The sequence below is a fragment of the Teleopsis dalmanni genome, chromosome 1 (genome assembly GCF_002237135.1).
Source record: "Teleopsis dalmanni isolate 2A chromosome 1, ASM223713v2, whole genome shotgun sequence".
In the NCBI taxonomy this organism is placed as follows: Eukaryota; Metazoa; Arthropoda; class Insecta; order Diptera; family Diopsidae; genus Teleopsis; species Teleopsis dalmanni.
The window spans coordinates 151,821,165-151,842,070 of NC_051846.1; the positions used below are offsets into that span (position 1 = coordinate 151,821,165).

The 20,906-nt window shown below is 25.8% G+C and overlaps 1 protein-coding gene across 1 annotated transcript in view; it reads left to right on the plus strand.

Annotated features, from left to right (window-relative positions):
* Positions 1-3,600: 3,600 nt before the first annotated feature.
* LOC119666456 (activating transcription factor 3-like) overlaps positions 3,601-20,906 on the plus strand; it is a 60,915-nt gene continuing 43,609 nt past the window's right edge. Inside the window, exons 1-2 of the mRNA XM_038075733.1 lie at positions 3,601-3,612; positions 4,950-5,117. Of these exons, the coding sequence (XP_037931661.1) occupies positions 3,601-3,612; positions 4,950-5,117 (180 nt within the window). The remainder of the gene's footprint in view (positions 3,613-4,949; positions 5,118-20,906) is intronic.

Genomic DNA, 20,906 nt, shown 5'->3' on the forward strand with positions numbered 1-20,906 from the left:
TAACTGATTTATGTAATGTTCACATCAAAGAATTAATAATTTTTACTTATTGAAATATGCATTGCACATAAAAAATTATTTTTGTACAAATATACAATGTACATTTTAATTAGATTAACAATTTTTATCAACACAATATGCTAACATTAATCCGAATACTCTTTAGTGAAATAAGGATAAAATTAAAAAAAAACTGTCTTATAATGTTCCAAATTCTTTTATATAACACGCAAAATTTAAATTTGACTTGTATAGGGAGTAAACCTAAATTTTAACAGATTAATATCATAAAAAGATATCAATATTATTATAATAAATTTTTATAAGATTGTTAGATTGTTTTTTTTAATAGTTATATATATGTCAAAAAACTAAGCATGTAATATGACTGAAAATGTGTACATAAGTAAAAAAAATTTTCAAATCAAATATATTTAAGTTAATTCGGATGGAATTTAGCGCAACTATTGAAATATCATTTTTCAATAAAAAACCACTTTTAATTGTTTAGTTTATGTGGTGGCAAATATGTGACTTCCGATTATATTTATCTCAAAAATATTCCCAGACGACTATGTTTAAAATTTGATAAATGTGTCGTAAATGTGTTCACTTCGTGAACGTATCTGTAGGTAGGTGAAATGCAAAAAAGGACAGCTTGTTCTGAATTATCAGAAAAGTGTTTTTATTCCACATTCCTCGTAATTTTAGGTGAAAGAATTTGTATATTAGAATTAATGCACGGACGCATTTATAAATGTTAGTATTTAACCAATACTACTATTATAGAGAACACGACACCTTATGTCTGGTTCCAGAAAAGCCTGAATATAGATACAATAGATGCTCCAGTTTCACCTTTTCGAGCGCCTATACACATGTACTACAGGAGATGTGCCATGACATGCCTAGGCTTGGCTCCATGCGGTTCTATATTCTAGTGTCTCCTTCAGACAGATATTAACCTAGCTACTTCTGATTTACTTCCATTAACGTAACTGTATTTACATTTTATTCATTTAACATTTTTTTAACATTATGAATATTACTAATAAAAACAATATTTATTTAATACATGATATTTTTATTTCTACTAAAACATATAATTAAAATCACTAACATTTTTTTTATGCTTAACTATTAACTTAAAAGCTTAAATGTTAAGCATTAAATGCAACGAAACATAACGAAACGTGCTCCAATTCACGCCATTTTACACTTTTTTTTGAGTTTTTTTATTTTAAACAAAACAAACAACAATAAATAAAAAACATACTCAAACAACCAATAACAACAACAACTACAAAAGACTTTATTAAAACTAAAATCATAAAAAAAATTGCAATGCGATGCGCCAAATTGCATATAAGCTTCGACAGCAAAGTTGTTTTAACTGCACCAAGGGGGGTTGGTCGTTAACATAAAGCATCAAAGCAATGTCAACGAGTTTATAAATTTTCGTGAAGTGTTGGTGTCGGTGTCGACTGTAGCGCCCATTCAGTTAAGTTAAGCATGAGAAAAAAAATTATTTGCATTTACATATAAAGACACGCACAAAGCCGGTCAGTGTGAACGCATAAAGACAAACAGACAATTCGACAAATGAAAAGACGGGCGGACACTGTACAACTTTAATAAAAAATAAATAATAATTGATGCATTTTGTGCTAGAAAATTGGTTCATGCGGCAATTTGCATATGCGTTATGCCTCAATTATTTTTTTTTCTAAATTGTTTTAAGCAGCTTAATTTTAATTTAAAATTAAGAAAAAACAAAGTTAAAAAATAAAAACAAAAATTAGAAAAAAAAAATAGAGGAAAAAATATTAAAAACGCAAGAGTAACAAACTTTTAAATTTAATTTTGCTATTGAAACTGATAGCAGATACCTAAAATTTAGAATAAATAATTAATGTCGTATAAATATGCCAAAGTTCATAACCTTAACCCCTCAGCTGTGTTTGTTTATTTGTTTGGTGCCTGCCACACAAGGCCGTAATTAATTTACATTTAAGTAATTATTTAATTTATAAATTTGTGTATGTACATATTGATTTAATTTTTTTTTTTTGTGAACTAATTTCGGGAAGAACATTTATGTACCAAAGCCACGCCATAGTCATACACAATTAATGCAAAATTCAATTAATTAAACTCATTCATTTGTCTTACTTAGTTTACTAGCTGGCTAAGCCAGGCCAGGCCATGCCAGACCAGCAATGCTTGCGAAATGCTGCTAATTAGCGTTCGTGGTTCTGCATAAAATTATCTTTATATGTGAAAAAATTAAAAAAGTAAAAAACTAAAAAAAAAAAAAACAAAACAAAAAAAATTAAGTTAACAAAACTACATTCGCTACAAGTAAAAAATAGTAAGTATCGCGGGCAATGCAGTAAAAATGTATTCCCACCGGATTTCCGGGTGTAGCGTAAAACGGTGCCCATGTGCCGCACACAATATATTAAATTTCACTTTGTAATGTATATGCGACAGTGTCAGTAGTGTTCACTACCCGCTGGTAATACTGTTGTTGTTGTTATTTTTGTTATTGTAGAATTTCATTCAACTTCACATGTTTTCTTGACTCAATTTCTAATGTCCATTTTGTTGTACTTTATTGCCTTTTTTGTTGCAGAACAGTACATTGTTGTCGGTCTTTATTGGGGCATAACTGCCAACAAATGACCCATAAAAGTATGCGTATTTTTGAATACATCATGCATATGTCGTTGAAATCGGTCGGTTATAGCGTCTATAGAATTTATAAAACGCAGTTAGTGTAATGCATAAATGTTACATGAATAATTATTGAATAGAAAGAAAAGTAAGTTTCTTTTAGTTAATAAAATATTATAATAAAAATTAATTATTTCGAATTACTATGTTTTAGTACCCATTTTATTGCTACAGATTAAGGTCTAGGTTTATGACTAGCTTTTATAATAAAAAAATATGCATAAATTTAAAATATGCAAATTAATATGTTAGAGGCTGTGAAAAACATTCATAATAAAAATATGTATAGAAACTATAATAACAATAAATTTTAAAAACAATTTTTGATAAAATTAGTTAAATTGTCACTTAAAATTGTAAGTATTTGCTATTGAAGTTTTTACTACAAATTCAAGGTGGTCTAATTGCAATTGCAAAATTGCAATCAACTTCAAACTGCTACCAACTTTCGAACTGTGGCAACACTTAGTCCATATTTCGTCTAATAGCAGCCGATGTTGATTTTATAATATTTATTTCTCAGATTTTTTGATTTTATTTCAGATTTTTTTTTGATTTCTCAGACTTGACAGCTAAAATACTTAGGCGAAATTTACTGTTGTTATAGGTTATGGCCAGGAGGGCCTTTAAATGTGTTATCTTCCTTAACATGTTAGAAATTAAACCTAAAACTGGGTTATTATTATTTTATAATATTTCAGTAGGATATAGTAGCTATTTATTCTTGGTTGTTTTTCTTCTTTTCTGCTAACTAATAGCACTTTTTCTACGATTTAAGCAGCATTTGTTTATAAAATTTTATTGATTTTTGTTTAAAGATATAAATAAAACATAATCAGCATTTACTAACGATATTTGCTATCAATGTCTGCGTCTGTAAGTTCTTATTTAGTAAACTTTACAACAAAATAACTTTTGTGAATAGGGTATTAATATTATAATTCTGTTAAATATATCATATATTTATTTAAGTATATTATAATAAAGTTATATATTTTTAAAAATTGTAAGAGGAGGGGTCTCTTACTAGATCTTGACAATTTGTAGTCAACTTTTAACTCTTGAAAGTTGATACAAATACATCTTCGATATATTTAAAATATGAAATTACGACAATGACTGGTATAGTCGTGTACCGCATTCATATCTTCACAGTTAAAGTATACTTAAAATGTACTTAAATTATAATATACATGTATAAAAAAGAACTACTACTAATATATTATTCAATATATCAAATTAATCTATAATTACAACTGATACGTTTAGTCTTATAGTTTCTTATACTCTCTTAGCAACCAGAACAAATTAATGAAATATATTGCATTAATTAGCAAGATAATTATAGTATATAAGTCGTATTTCTAATTAGTGTATAATTAACTGTCTAATTAGCACCAATTTTTAATAATATTTTTGTCTTGAATTTATACCTACAACAAAATACAACAAAAATATGCGGGTAAATATAAAATTTTTTGTATAAAATTAGTCTAAAAACTAATTATATGTCAACATCCTATTTCAAAACACTTTAATAAACAAAAACCAAAAATGTTCATGAATACAATGTTTGTTAGATTGCTTTAAGTTAACTAAATGAAGTACTGAAATATTAACTTTCAACCGAGGCCATCAAATAACGAGCCACACCACACCAGTGCCTCGGAAGTTGTTGCACATACACAAACCCATAAGGCCTGGCCGTGCCCCTTGCATTAACGTGATTAACTTTGTTATAACTTCCTAAATTTCATTTCTCATGCAGCAAAAGCATAAAACACATTGTAATCCAGTGAAATAAGGTCGCTGTTAACATGAAACATTGCCAGCCAAGTAGCTACATTACAACCGCACAACAATGAAAAAAAAATCGACTTAAAAAAATAAACAAGCATAGATAGATAGATATCCAAACTATTATAAGCTGGTTGGATTGATGGTTAAGAAAAGGGCCCATTAACAACGTTTACATGTCAGTGGGCTGCTGGTACTCTACCCACAAATGCCCGAATTGCAGCCCAAATTAAAGCTATGAACTTACACGTAATAACAGCAGTTCCGTTGCACCAACCTACTGTGTTATCAATTCATTTTTTTTCTTTTTTGTACTTCTGTAGCTTTTACAATTTATTAATTTATATAAATTTTTTAATTTTTGTTTTTTATATATTTTTAATTTGTTTAAGAAGTTCACTTTTCCGATTTTATAGCACGGAAATTGCTACCCACGTGTGTCGGCTAGCAACAGACTTAGCAGCGCTTATGAGTTTATGAATGAAACTGCTGTTGTGCTGGATTTTGAAATACCCAGCAGCTTTGCTGTTATGCCATTGTCAGCAGCGCAGTGCCATTGTGGCACTGGCGGCACTGGCTCCAGCGTAAGTCATACTGTTGTATTATGGCTCGTTTATCGCCCACACCGCACAGCAACTTGCTAGCTTGCCAACCATGAGGAACATCACCCACATCTGTGCACAAATTTTGCTGAATGAATACAAAAACTATGTATAATATTATGAGTGTATGTTCCATTACATGCCGAGCAAGTATTTTTCAGATACGAGTATCTGCATTGTTATTGTAGCTGCCAAGTGCAGCATGTCGGTTACTTGGAATTACGTGCGTTAGATTTTGACACCTGTTGATGTTGTAATTTGAATTTCAACATAGAATGAACAGAGTTGCATACAAACTGTGCAAAAATGCTGTTAAGCCCACAATAAAAATATAAGATTTATTTGCCTGCAAGATGCGCATCTCAACTTCAAAAGTAGCTTAGCTACATAGCCAACAATAGAAGAGACAATAGAAAAAAGATACTATTGTGAGTTTTTTTTTGGTTCAAAGACCGTTCGTGGTTTGTGGTTATGGCAAACTTGAACTTGCACTACGTCGTATGCGGAAATTATAATAAATTTAATAAACTGCTTTTAGTTTTTGTTTCTATTATTTTAATTAGCCAAACCAAGTAATTAGTTAATTCACTGACTACTACTAAAATAGTCAGCGGTATTTATTGTTTCGAATTAATTTTTTTTTTTTGTATAAAATTACTATAATGTTTTTGCCTAATTAAAGATTGCAGTTAATTGCGTTTATTAGCCAAAATTGAACTTGAGTTGAGTGTACCGAATTTTATAATAAAAGTTTTCATAATAAAATATTTAACAAAGTTATTGCAGTTAATGAAAATCAACTTTGAAGTTTAAAAAAAAAATTTAATTTACGTTTTAACATTTGCTACTTAAGGCTTAAGTCGAATTTTTGTTGAACTTAGACATTTTCTTCATTGTTTCGCGGTTCCAGTGCGCATTAGATGCGCATATTTTTAACTAAACTAACAATGGATTAGCGTTTTGCTGAAATTGTTTTTGAATCACGTTTTTATTCTTGAATTCTGTTATTTCTTTTTATTTAAACTATTTGTATGAAAAATTATGGTAATAAATCATTGCTGTTGTTGTCCGCCCTTGAACTTCATTTAGTCAAAATTCAAACCTAAACGGAAACAATCGAAAGACATTTCGTTTTGTATATTCATTTTACAGCTTGTTTTTTTATTCTAATACTAATGAGTTAAAATAATAAATATACGTAGTTTATATACCATTCATTGACTTTAACACTTTAAAATATAAACAATAATAAATTATTGCCAGTTGTAAAGAACACAAATTTTATTTGAAAGGAAAATGTATTTATTTCTCATAGAACTTTTAAAAATATTTTAGTAAAACTTTTATGAAACAATAAATGTACTCAGTTTATCATATTATTTTATTTCGAATCAATAGCAATAAGAAAAAAATTAAATATTAAATTATTGCTATATTGACGATATGAGATACAGAAAGTAATTAAAGATTGTTATGATTTGTTTTTTTGTTACTCAGAAAATTTTATTAAGGAAATATTTGAATATTTAACCCCAATGTAATGTTCTTTGCAATAATGTGACCAATCAACCTTTCTTTAAAAACAATTTTTTGAACAGAACTTTTGAAATTTTTGAATCATATTAAGTTTTACAATAAACCCCAAACAAAATTCACAATAATTAAAATTAATAACTATGGTAGACATTCTTTACTTCTTCTTTCTTACCACCACAATCCGCAAAAAACCATAGCTTTCTCAGCCACTACTCTCTATTGCTTCCCATCCGTTTAGCCATATTTCTAATCTTTCATTCCCAATCTTTTTAGATCTGAGTCTAGTCAGACAATTTTGTAAGCTGCAACTTGAAAAAGAAGAGCTGCCAAATTTTTAAAGTTTTTAGAACTTAATCTAATCTATTAGTAATAATTTTTTCTTGCCGAGATTAACACATCCTTATGACAAAAATAAACTATTTAAAAGTTAGAGAGATTCGAATAGCAAAGAAAAGACAAGGACAAAAATTTTTTATTTAATTTATTGAAATTTGGCTGACCATACAACGCTATTTCTAGTATTGCGAAGTACTCATCATCAGTGGTCTAATCTAATATAATCTTAATCTTATATTGTAATTTGTAAAAAATTGAAATTTTGTGATTCAGATACTTATTTATTGGCATCACTTTGAACAGGTTTCATATAGTCTCCTCTTCTACTTTCTCTGATGGATACTCTGAACAAACTTGTTTCGCTGTTATATTAATACACATTCTAACTAATTGGCCTATCTATGTTATACACTTAGATTTAATATTTTGACTTTTTATATGCTAACTCTCCCAGCATTATAGCAAATTCGAAATAATCGATCGAAGAACATCGAGAAAATATATTGTTTTACGCGAAAATGTATTATATATATTTAAGATCTGTCATTTTCTATCATTCTACAAGCACATATATTATATATATTTAAGATCTGTCATTTATATATTAACAACTGCGTAATATACTTTTTAAAGTGGATTAAAATTTTTTAACTGCAACACTTTCAAATGTACATATTAAGGATCTATTAACTGCCTGCAATAACTAACTATTATACCAAAATATTTTAAAACGTCTATTTTGTACCTTATGGCTTTACTGATATTATTTCTTACTGATGTTACATTTAAGTTTGTGCAATGTATATTATAAATGTGTATTATATTAAAAAAATATAAAATAATTTATGTATTGTAAATATTAAGAGTTTTAGTTTATAATTTTATTAGTAAAACATTCAACCTTTACTATATAATAAATCAAATTAACTTTTAAAATACTAATTAAAAAGAATTTTATAGGTAATATATCTTGGAAAAATATTCTCGTAGAAAGTTTTATATTAAATATTGTAAATGAAATAAATTTTATTTAATACAATTAATGAACATTTTTGCTTTCATCTTTAATCTTAAAAAAAGAATAAATGCTGCCAAATCCATTTAATTAATTAAAATATCTCAAAGATAACATTGAATTGTCATGCTCAACATTTGTTCTAAAGTGTTTAGTTTTTATGTTATAGAAGCAACAAAAACTATTAGTTTGCTAAAAAGAAGAATATATAAAAAATAGTATTTTATGAATATTATTTCAATGTCAAATAATATTTATATACGCTTATTTATAAAAACATATTCTAAGATGAAATATGGCATTTTTTTCACATCAATACTAAAAAATTACTTAAAAAAAAGTTAGAAGCAAATTTAAAATCTAACAAGATTATGAATCTACTAACAACAAACACATTGTGTGTATTCATTAACTATTTATAAGAGAAAAAAAAATAAATTTATATTACTTAACTCATAAATTCATATCTATTAGTAATAACATTTGCATTCTATCGACAAATGAAAAATAAAATGAAATTTATACTCCCACGCTTCTAGTAGGTGTTGCTTAAGTAGTGGCTCGCTTAGAAAATAATTACAAAATAATTTTATTTATATTCTAGTCTAAAATATGAGTTATTGTGAAATTATACTTATACTATATAATAATTTAATGCAACAAGTAAAAATCATTAATTTAAACATATGTATTTTGTAGTAAGTTCTTTACATAATGGTTCATATTTGTTTCATAACTAGGAACGAAATACTTATATAATATTTTTTAACATATATGTACATATGTCGATATATTATAATAATATATACTTAAATATATTTATTTAGCTTTTGTGTCTTAGCAAACAAGTAGAAAAATATTATTATTAATTTTTATTTTAATAAATAAAATGAATGAAGAAAACGTGTAAGCAAAAGTCAACATACATATATATTATTTTTAGTTTTTTATTTATATTCTTATATTTTAAATTTTTAAATTTATAAATATTTTTAAAAATTTAGTTTAGAAATTACAAATTTAATACTATATATTTTATGCTTAGGGAGTGCCCGGCACTGATGCACAAGCGAAAGAAAAACCTAAGAGGGTATTTCATGGATCATAAGGATCCAAGACTAGGAAAAGTAAGCTCTATACTTCATAAGCTCTTATATTCCATTAAAGAAATCGGACTTGTAGAAACACTCTAATCCGACTAAGGGACACAATAGATCTTTTAGGTCGTAGTGCACGATTCCTTCCTTTCCTTCCTTATTTTTTTTTTTATTTTTATTTGGCTAAGTAGTTATTTTTATTTTAATTTATTTGTTTTATATAATATTAAATTATTAAAAAAAAATCTCTTTTAAATGCGAAAATTTTTTCACTTATACCGATCTTTTCTATTCGTAAAGTATTTCTTGTTATAAAACATAAAATTCTTAATTAAATTACTTTTTATTAAAATTTAGAGATGTTTCTTTCTGATCGTTTCAAATCTTTATTAACATAATTATTAAAATAAATAAATAAAAGTTATTTATTTAAAAAATATTTTTTTCAAAAAATCTATTTTGAGAATTATTGTTATTATTATCTATTGTTATTAAGTTTTTTGTTATAAACATGTGAAAAAAATTATATATAATTATCTGCGGAATATCTCCTATAAGTGTTCTCAAAAAATTCGGAATATGCAATCTGCTAATAAAAAGGTGTTAAAAAGGTCGTCGTAATTGAATTAAATTGAAACTAATTTGTTTTCAATGCATTTTGAGTTGTTTTTGTTAAAGTTTTGTGCGTGAGTGTTAAAATAAAATTTTTTATAAATAAATGATTGATTATCTACAATCTGAAATTTTAAATATATTATTAAGTTGTGTCTTTTCAACTCATTAATCGAGAAGAAAAACGTAAATCGTTAGCATAATTGACTAGGTGATTTAAAATTAATCTGGGCTTAATTGTTTTCTATTTTTTTATTATAAGTATTTAAGAAAGTACAAATATACAATATATATTTATAGAAAAAAATTGTGTTAATATTTATAAGTATAATATTTAATATTATTATTTTTAAATATTTATTTGCAAATTTATCAGAAAAGAAACGAAAGATCTGGTACGCTTTATTACAAGTACAGGATTAGCTCCACAAAATCCAAATATAGGTGATTATAAACTTCAAGGCGTTGCAAAATTTACAGCTTTGTGAAATATTGAACCATACAAAATGTGTAATAACGAAACCAATTTAAACTGTTTTTAAAGCATGTTTTAATATGGCTAGTGTTACAGAATCAAAATATAATAGAATCATATAAGGAGAGGGTGTCCAGAGTTTAGACTTATATTAGATGGAGTTGAAGAGTTTAGAATTTTATGGAAAAACCAAATTAGAATCTAACAAAAGTTAAAAACGTTGGTCGTCAATTTATTGAGTCCTAATGTTGAATCGGATATGTTAATTTTGAATCGGAACGATAATTTATATAATACTTTGTAACTAACATTCATTCGGAAGGCGGAAAGGCCTCTGTTCGGTTAGGGTCTATTGCAACGCAATAGAGCAACTATGTATATAAATATAAGAAAACATGCATAAAATAAAATGTTTTATTAGTTTTTAAAGTGATACATTCTGAGAATATATTTTAATATATGTTTAATAATTAATGTTTAAAACAAAAATTTGTAAAATTTTTTTTTAATAATTCAAAACCATACTTTTGTGGTATAATTTTAAATCATTAAATTTTAGACTATTATTTTATTATTATTTTCAATGAAAAACAATATTATTTTTTACTCTAAAAATAATTGCTTGAAGTCACAACAAAAATAAAAATATTGTCACTTCCATACTAAAACTTACAATAATGTTATGCAAACATAACTATTTAAATTTTCTCATGATTTTAGTCTTACTAACAAAACCAGCAGGAAAAAATTATAAAATTTAGCAGTAATTTTTATAATTGGAAAATAATTTAAGTGCTCCCATATAACGAAGTACCCGTACCCGCAGATACTCATACAGTATCTTGCGGAGTGTGGTAATCTATTCACACTAATTCCACATTGAAGAGGCTTAGTACGTTATTATTTTTGTTTTGAGCTGTAATTATATGCGGCAAAGCAAGGCTCAAGATCTGTTTAAGTTAAAAGTAAAAAAAAATGATAATAAACAATTTATCAAGGTTAAAAATATAGTTTTTATTTCTGCTACGTAAATGCGTGTAAAACATTTGTTCTATTGGTTTGTAGCTTCCCATAAAACTATAACAACCAGCATTTTACAATTTAAGCCTTTTAAAGTTTATTAGCTGTTTTTTTTTATTTAGGTATTTATTTTATTTTTATTTTTATACTATCTTTAAGTTAATTTCGAAAATAATTTAGAAAAAAAAATTTTGTTTTTAAGTTGGAATTAAAACGCCTTTTTTTCTTTGATATCACAGCGCACAAAGCAACTTTTATTAGCATGCGAACATTTTTTTAAGTTTCCGAAGTTTTACATAAATTAATGCCAACATAATTAAGATACGCAAAAATAAAAAAATAATATTGTAAAACGAACTCAGGTATCATTCCAATTTTTCAGATAATTATAAAAATATAAAAAATGTTATATATTAGGTAAAATATATTAATGGGCCAAAAAGTAACAGCTAACAATTTCCAGCTAAAATAATGTTTATACGCTTAATTTGCTATAAAAATTCATATCAATAAATAATCTGTTTGTTGTTTTTTTATTATGAGAGCAATTTGTTTAACCAAAATTGTTAGATACCATTTTATAGTATTTTTTTTTATTATTATTTACTTTACAACAAAAAAGTCTAAATTTCAAGTTCAAATTTAATTTGCTAAATAGCATGAACGAAAGGAAAAGTACGTCAAAGTATATAATTAATGTAGAATAATGATTAGCATTAAACAAAAAAATTTCGAAAGTGTTGGAAATATACTCTACTTAAATAGTCTATATCAACAAATATACATATTATATACGTAACCATAATAAAATGTCACAAAAATCTCGTCAAGCATGACGAATACTAAAATATTTTAATAGATAGACTAAAATAATACTCAAAAAAAAAAAATTGTAAAATTGTGGCCCTCATATTAGGTAAATAAAAACATACCCTATTTTCGGTATTATTTTATAAAATTTTTATTAAGAGAGGAAGTTGTGAAAGAAAAGAATAATTTAAAAGCTCTAAAATTAATTTATGTGAGATATGAATGGATATATTAATATAATGTAAATATAATTAATATAAAATACTTGAATGTGAATTGTATTTATAAACTTATTTATATACACATTGTATTCTATTAACATGGTATTTTTTGAAAATTAATGTAATTGTGATAAGCTCGTTTACATTATCTCAATTATGAATTTTCGCAATTAACTTGCTTATTCTATAACAATTACTCACTTTTCCCATACATAAAACTTTGAGATAGTTGCGTCAATACATCACTATTATTAATTGAATTCAGTTAGAAGAATAGAAAGATATACAAACAAACTATTAAATTTTGAATTTTTTAACAAATTTAAAAATCAATGCACCTTTAATATAATATATGATAATATATATAACATTATAATCAAATAGTTCAATTAAAAACAAAAAATAGAATATTATATTTGTTATAGAATACATTTATGTCATAGAATATTTATGTTATTCTTTTCGCTCTTCATTGCTGAAGTGTAAACACTTCACTTTAATTGTGAAGATATTGCTAATTGAAGTTCGCTAAATGTGAAATGAAAACAAAGTAGTAGTATATATCCTCAGACTTTGTGGAATACAATTTGTATCGGATTTGTATATCTACAATATACTGACGGCATAAAAAACTTAATTTATATGTTATATATGTCGGCTACTGGTAGAAATGTGCAGTAATATGGCAAACAAAAAAAAACAGTGAAAAAGTGGAGGTCTGAATGCAGATCTTAAATCAAAACGGCATAGTTTAAATTGCTAACATAAAACAGACCCTCCCCGAAACCTCTCATAAAAGGGGGTTTTACTTAGGTCGTATACTTTAGTCTGTATACTAAAACACCCTCTTTCGGAATTGAAGAACCCTTTCGAAACAACAGTTGGTTTTACGGTGCTCATAATGATTTTTTATTTAAAACAAAAAAAAATATATTAAGAATTAATACATAAGATCAATGTATTTAATAAAATAATTGCTTTTTATTTAAATTTAATAACAAACTTAATAATGTATATTTTAATATTGTATAAATTAGTATTTCTGTTTGTTTTTCAGTTTGAATATTAATTTAAATTTAGAAATAAAATTGTATAAATTAACAGCTGTTACCCATACTCAAAAATAATTTGGACTATACTCTCCTAACCAATAATTATTAACTCGATGTAATAATAGCTTAAAACAAAAACATTTTTTATATTAGCTGTATATAAACCAATTAGGCCTATACCAACAATTTTTTGTTATTATTGTATAATACATTGTTTTTGTAATTAATACAAAAAATTCTGAACGAAACATGAATGGTTCAGTAAATACACTTCCTCAATTCCTCAACAATAACGAAACTGCCTAACTTTGATCTAAGGAAAAAAACATTAGAACAGGCTGATATATGTACATATATTTTCTATGGGAAATATATAAATACAACAAAAAAAACATATATAGTTAGAACATAGTTCGCACACAAACTGGCGCCTCATGACCCCACCAAAAAAAAAATTGTATAGAAAACATATAGGAATAGGAAAAAAACAAAACAAGAACCAAAAAATTGAAACGAAAATTATTGAATTTCATGAGTTCTATATACACACACACATACACAAATATACGCATAAATACTCAAAATAATAGCAATACATAGAAAACTAGCAGCCAAGCAGCAAAAAATAAACTTAATTTAATATTCTCCAAGGTTAGGCGGAAAGAGCAACAGAGCCAAAAAAGCGGTGTATATATTTACAGAAACAACAATAATAACTACAACAACAAATATAATAAAAAGCATACTAAATTAACAACAACTACAACAACAGCAAAAACAACAATACAGCAACAGCGATAACAACAATGTTTAAAATTATACAAAAACAAAAATGTACACATCTACAAATTTTTTTGTTGTTATTGTTTTACTATATATTACTCGTATTCATTCTGCTTTTTTCATTTTTTGTTGAATTCTTAATGAAAAAAGTATTTGTCTACTTTTTTCTGAACAGTTCTAAAGCTTAAATTTCGGGTTGGTGAGAGGTGAGGGTGTGTGCTTGCTGTGATAAATGGTAAACGAGTTTTGCAAATAACTTAAAAAAATTAGTTAAAAATACATTAACTTTTTATGTACATAATATTAAATCTATACATATGCATATCTAGATATGTGTAAATAAGTTTGTAAGCGCAAAAAAAAACTCATTAATCTGTTTAGAAGAACGTACCAAAAGAATTCAACAATCAAACATTTTTTTTATAACTCGTCCATTTTCTACGCCTCTTTCACAAGCACAACGTTTGTTCAGAAATTTAATTTCGTTTCTTTGCTTCAGTAGTAACTTCAAACTTTTATTAGAATTTTAATCATTTCGTCGAGCAAAAATTAAATTTTATAAAAAGAAAATAAAATTTAATGCAAAGATAATAAAATTTAATACAAAAAAAAAAATTTTAAAAAAATAAATAAAATTTGAAAAAAAAAAATAAAATTTACTAAGAGAAATAAAACATATAAAATTTAATAAAAAAGAAATTATTAAAAAAAATTAAATTTAATAAAAAATAACAAAATTTAATAAAAAAAGAAATACAATTTAATAAAAAAAATAAAATTTTATAAACAAAAATAAATTTAATAAAAAAAAAAACTTAACATATGAACAAGAAAAAGTTAAGTACAAAATAAAGTAACAAATAAAACAAATATATAAAAGCACAAAAAAATAATTACAATAATTTAAGGAAAGCACAAAAACGCTGCTTGACTCTGACTTTGTTGTTTGCCACTCGCCTTACTTCATATACTTGCAGATGTGTGCAAGTACATTCCCACGAAGTAGAGAATTAACGAAAAAAAAGGGAATATATTCTTAAATTTTGGAACTTATTTTTCGAAAGTCATAATAATTTTGCTTATACATTCCTACATGTGTACATGTTAAAGTGCTAAAAACGCTAAGAAGTCAAGTAAATATTACAATTATTTTTCTCATCATCAATTGAACTTAACAAAAATACAAATATATAAAATAAAAGAAACACACAAGCAATACCATGAGTAAATACAAAAACATATGAAACTTATTATCAGCTATTTTTTTATACATATTTTTAAATAATTTTTGACAGCCTGAGTGGCACCAACATGAAAAACAAAACCAACTGTAAAAATACAACAAAAAATAAAAAACAAAAAAAAATATGAATTCAAACTACCACAACTAACAAATTAAAGTAATTGACGATTGATAGGTTGATGATGTTTGACAGTCAACTTTGCTGCCGGTATTTTGTGCTACAGTGCGTTGCTCATACCATCGCCCGCTGTCGGTCGAAACTGTCGATATATTGCTTATACAAGAGTCTGCGGGCTGTCATTTGTCATTTGATACAATTCATTGAATTCTTTTTTTTTTGTTTTTGTTTTTGCCCTTACTTTTTATTATTTCTGTACCTTGAACCCTAAAAAGTTAAGTACGCTACACATAAAAGCGAAATATTTGTTTTTGTTCTATCAATTGTAATCGATAAAGCCAGCTGATCGCATTACGATTTTGTAATGAAAACATTTTCATGTATTGGTTGGATATATAATTGTTCGCTTAAATGGGGTTAAACTTCAAGATCATTATTATTGTTATCGTGTTTAATATTTTTATTAATCTTATTGATTTTTAATTAATTATAAAAAGTCGTTGAAGAAACACATAAAGAAAGCAATTGACTTGATTTATTAATCAAATTGTTTGCAATTAATATCAAGCAATTGAGATTATCGTACATTTTTATACAACAACATTTGTGTATATATGAAAGGGTACAAAATTTTATCATTTACATAGAAAGATAAGAGTGCTTTTTACATTATATGTACGAGTACATTTTAGGAGTATATTTGCCATAATTGATATATAATACGTGCAAATATCGCATTTTTTTTTGCTTTATGAGTGTTTAAACATTCAAAACAATTTATTGCAAAATTAAATTATACATATATTTAAAGTTGATCTATAAGTATTAAACATTTATAACATAAAGATATTATATACATCCTAAAAAGACCTATAAGCCCCAAATGATACAGAAAAATGTTGTGTTTCAACAAGAAAATGTCGCTATAGATATACTTTTTCTTTAAATTATTTTATTTTCAAACAATGTGAATTATTTTTTAATACAATTTATTTGGTTCCAAGCGCTAATTTTACATAACTAATATTTCAGAGCATATATCAATACCATTCTATATAAAACAAAGATTTAGAACAAAACAAGAGTAATAAAACCTAGCACTCAACATCCTGATCTTAACTTGGCGCCTACACTTGGTAGACTTTGGCAAGATTTTTATTTTTCAATACAATTATACATATGTACGAATTATATTCAAATTTAGTCTTTTGATTTTTTTCAAATTTATAAAATTAAAATTTATATATAATATAGATATAGTATACGTATGGTAGAGATATAGTGTCTAACAATAATACCTAAAGAATATAATAATACCTAGCGAAAATTTGAACAAAAACGTTCATATAATTCCTTGAGCATTCAGAGTAAATATTAGTAAATGTATATCCTATAAAAGATAAATAAAAATTATTAATACGAAGGTAGCATTTTTTTCTGTTATAGATCTGATTAATAAAATCTACGAAACAGTAATTATAGGGCGAAACAGTAATTTTATTTATTAATTAATTTCCTTCAAAATTAGAGTGCAACTTTTTGATCTCAGAAATAAGTTATGTTATGTTGTAAATACCTATAATAAGCGTAACTTATGTTATATAAAAAGTGCTTTTACAATAATGTCCGTTCTAAGATTTTATGAGGGCTTTAACATTAAAATTAATAGTTTTGAATTACATCGAATAAGTTAAGAATTTTGGTATTCTTCCTTTTACAATTAATAGATAATTTTTTAACAATATGTCAATATTTGTTTTGAAAACGTTTTAAGTTTTTTTATTTAATAATTAAATATACTTAAGAGGTCTATAATTTTTGTATGTAAAACTATATTTTTTTGAATTATGTCTATGAGTTGAACATTTTAGTGCTTATTAAAACAATAATTATTGCTTATTAAAAATAAATAATTTTCAAAAATATATTAATAAATAAATAAGCCTTTCTAAGCTCACTAGTAAGTTTATATTTATTTAAAACATGGACATTTTTTTTTTTTAATTTCATTTATTATCCTATATTTGTTTATAGTTTTCAAATAAAATTAACTCTCACTAATTTAAAAATTTTTTCATTCATAAAAATTAATAAAAGAAACTGCACTAATGTGTAAACAATAAGAAATTATAAAATAGATATAATAAAAATAACTAATTAAAAATTGTTTTTAGGAAATCTATTAACATCTTAAATGTGACATGTTCCTATTAAGAGATTTACAGATAATTTTAATCTTTTAATAGCTTCTCTATATATCAGTATCAATTCCTTCGGCTTACGATGTTTATTCATCCGTTCTAATGATTTTTTTTTATTTTTTTTTGAGAAATTTTCGTTTAAAATATCTTGTAACTTTTAGCGCTTAATCCGATTTTTTTTCTTCACACAAGTTTATTTAAACAAAAACTTTTATTTATACTTTTTCTACCATAAACATTAAGATTATTTTAATGTTCTTAGGAAATTTTGTTTGTTTTTTCGTCAATCATAGGCCAGGCCAGCATGCAATAAGACATGTTGATTGATGTGGATTTTTATATTTTGAAACTGAAACTTAGCAGCAAAAATTTAAAGACTGAAGGAAGTCAAACAATTTTTTAAGCAATTTTAGTCACGCCAGTATTGAGACTTTCAACAATTACAAAAAGAAAAATTAACAACAAAAAATATTTAAAGAGAAAAATTTTTACAAAAAAAAAATATTAAAAAAACATTTAAAAAATAAAAGTATTTGCAATAGAAAAAATCAAAAAAAAATTTTATTTTAAAAACTGCAATACAACTTAAAAAAAAAATATTTATAAACAAAATACTAAAAAAAAAATTAGTAGAAATAAAATTAAAAAAAACTATTAAATAATATAGGCTTTTAAAATCAAAAACATATATTTAATAATTGAATAAACTGAAGTGGTAGTAGCTCTGTTAGCAATTGAAAGTATTGAACTTTTCAGATGTGCCCCTCATCATATATGTATACAAAGTATATAAAGATGAGTGATGATTTCAAGTGAAGAATTTAATTTCAACTATCATCCATAAGATACATATTGATGTGTGGTATAAAAGACGTGTCATTATGCTGTGCAACAGAGTCAGTATGAACGACTTGTGACTTTTGCTTTCAATTAAACGCAAAATCTTAAAGCGTAAATTTATGCTTTTTTATGTCATGCAAGTGTGCGTTTTATTTAAGCAGCTACAAAGAATTTCTTTTACTAAATTGTAAGTAGGAAGAACTAGAAAAAAAAACTACAGTTTCAGTTTCCCCCTTTTTTAAAAGATTGCTGTTTATGGAAACTATAAATCAAACGTTAAACAAAACAAGCGATAGAAAGCATTAGATGGAAGATATAAGATACACACGCCTTTTATGAAAGTGTGTTTGTATATATATGTATATACCTTAAATATACTTTCAAAATACGCACATCGCAGATATATGTATTTATACAAAGCTCCATTGAAAAAAAAGCAACATATAAAACTTAAGCGCTTTCCGTGCCATTAAGTGCGACGGAACAAATGAATAAATGAACCCTACTTATAACAACTTGTAGAAGTCTCAAGTCAAAAATGGGGTATAGAGAACACCGTAACAACGTAAAAGAAATCTGAAAGTTCCGAACACAAAAAAAAAAATAATATTCAAGCGTCATCAAGCATGGCTTCTAGTTAGAATCTTACATGGAACACCACCACTAAGCCAAGTGGTATTCAGTGGTTGAGCATGCAATTTAAAGCATAACGATTTAAGTTTTTGTTAGTTTCCCTGTCACCCCCGAATTGTGCAAGTGACATTTGGTATATCTCAGTCACCCCAGCAGTTGTGTTGCTAAGTTTCAAAGCAGATACATAATAGAAGGCATATCTGCGTATGGTAAATAAATTATCTAAAAGGCAGGCAATGAATACAATAATTTACGCAACTTAATAAGAAAACTATAATAAATTTTAGTTTCTCTTAATTAAATTTAGATACAATATATTAATAACAGAACAGCTAGAAATGATTCGATTTAAATTTAAAAATATTAAAAAGATACGCACACAAATTTAATTAAATTTTTAATCATTATAAATTAAAACAAAATTTGATATTTGAGTTAAAAAAAATATTTTTTTTTGGCAAAATCTAATTAAGTTAAATAAAGGAAAATACATAAATTAATTTTCAATTTTCCACGAGCCACACAAAATGTTTATGTTTATTCTCAAAAAAAAAAAAAAAATAAATAAAAATAAAAAAAAAGCCTACAAAAAAAATATTTATAAAAAGAAAATTAAAACATTGACGTTAATAGCGCAACCGGCGGAGAGGAAGCCAAATGCCGGGTGTGCCAAAAGATATTTTATTACACATTAAAATTTCGTACATATATTATATGTATATATCTATGTACATATGTACATATGTAAATTATAAATCTTGAACATTAAATATAAAATATGTGCATCTACAAGTATAAGTATCTGTATATGAAATTGTTCACACTTGATATCATTCATCAGTGGCAGGCGGCAACACACAACAGAACAACAACAAAAGAACAACAGAACAACAACCAAAGAACAAAAGAGCAACAACAAAAAACATGACAAAAACCGTGTTAAATCCAAAGAATTAAGGCAGAGAAAATTAAAATCGAAAACGACAAAAAAAAAAAATAGTTAAAATAAATTGTATGGAAAGCGCGACGGTGGTGGTTGAATTCTCGTTTGATTCTTGCCAACTGCAAAACGTCGTGTGCAGATGATCTCGTGGAGTACGGATGACACACTTTAAAGATGTGCAGAACGTAAACAAAACAATAAAGACAAGCCTGGCCGCCAATATTTTTGGTGTGAGCAAGAGAAAAACACCTGTTAGCGCACAATTTCTACACAATATCAACTACCAACTAATTTTTCAGAGATTTTGATACACACTATAGACCACACAAACACACTCACACACATTCATAATATTTGTTTAATATTATATATACAAATCTGATTGCATCCGGAGGAAAATAAAATTTTCTGATATTTTTAGAGAAAATTAAATGAATTTAATTTTCATTGTTTACATTAAACTATTTAAAAGATTTTAAATAAACTGATATATATAAATAGATGGAAAATAAAACTTAAAATGTGCTTGTTAAGCAGTTTTAGTTGTAGTAATTTATTGTTAACAATATTTTGTGTTAAAAAAGAAACGTATATACATATATATATATTTCTATATATTTGACTTTTTTAAAAATCTATGCTGCTCTTTAAGAGTATCGAATTAGTTGAAATGATGAGCTGTGTAAGATGTTCCGTGACATTGACATGGAAGAAAGTTTTCCGACCAAAAGGGTGTTTGAAGTCTCAGTTAAGGCTTAGTTAGTCAGTACGTACCGGAAAAACTTAAGCGAACTTAAGCCAAAGCGAAATACGCAGGTGTGGTTGATTGTGCATTA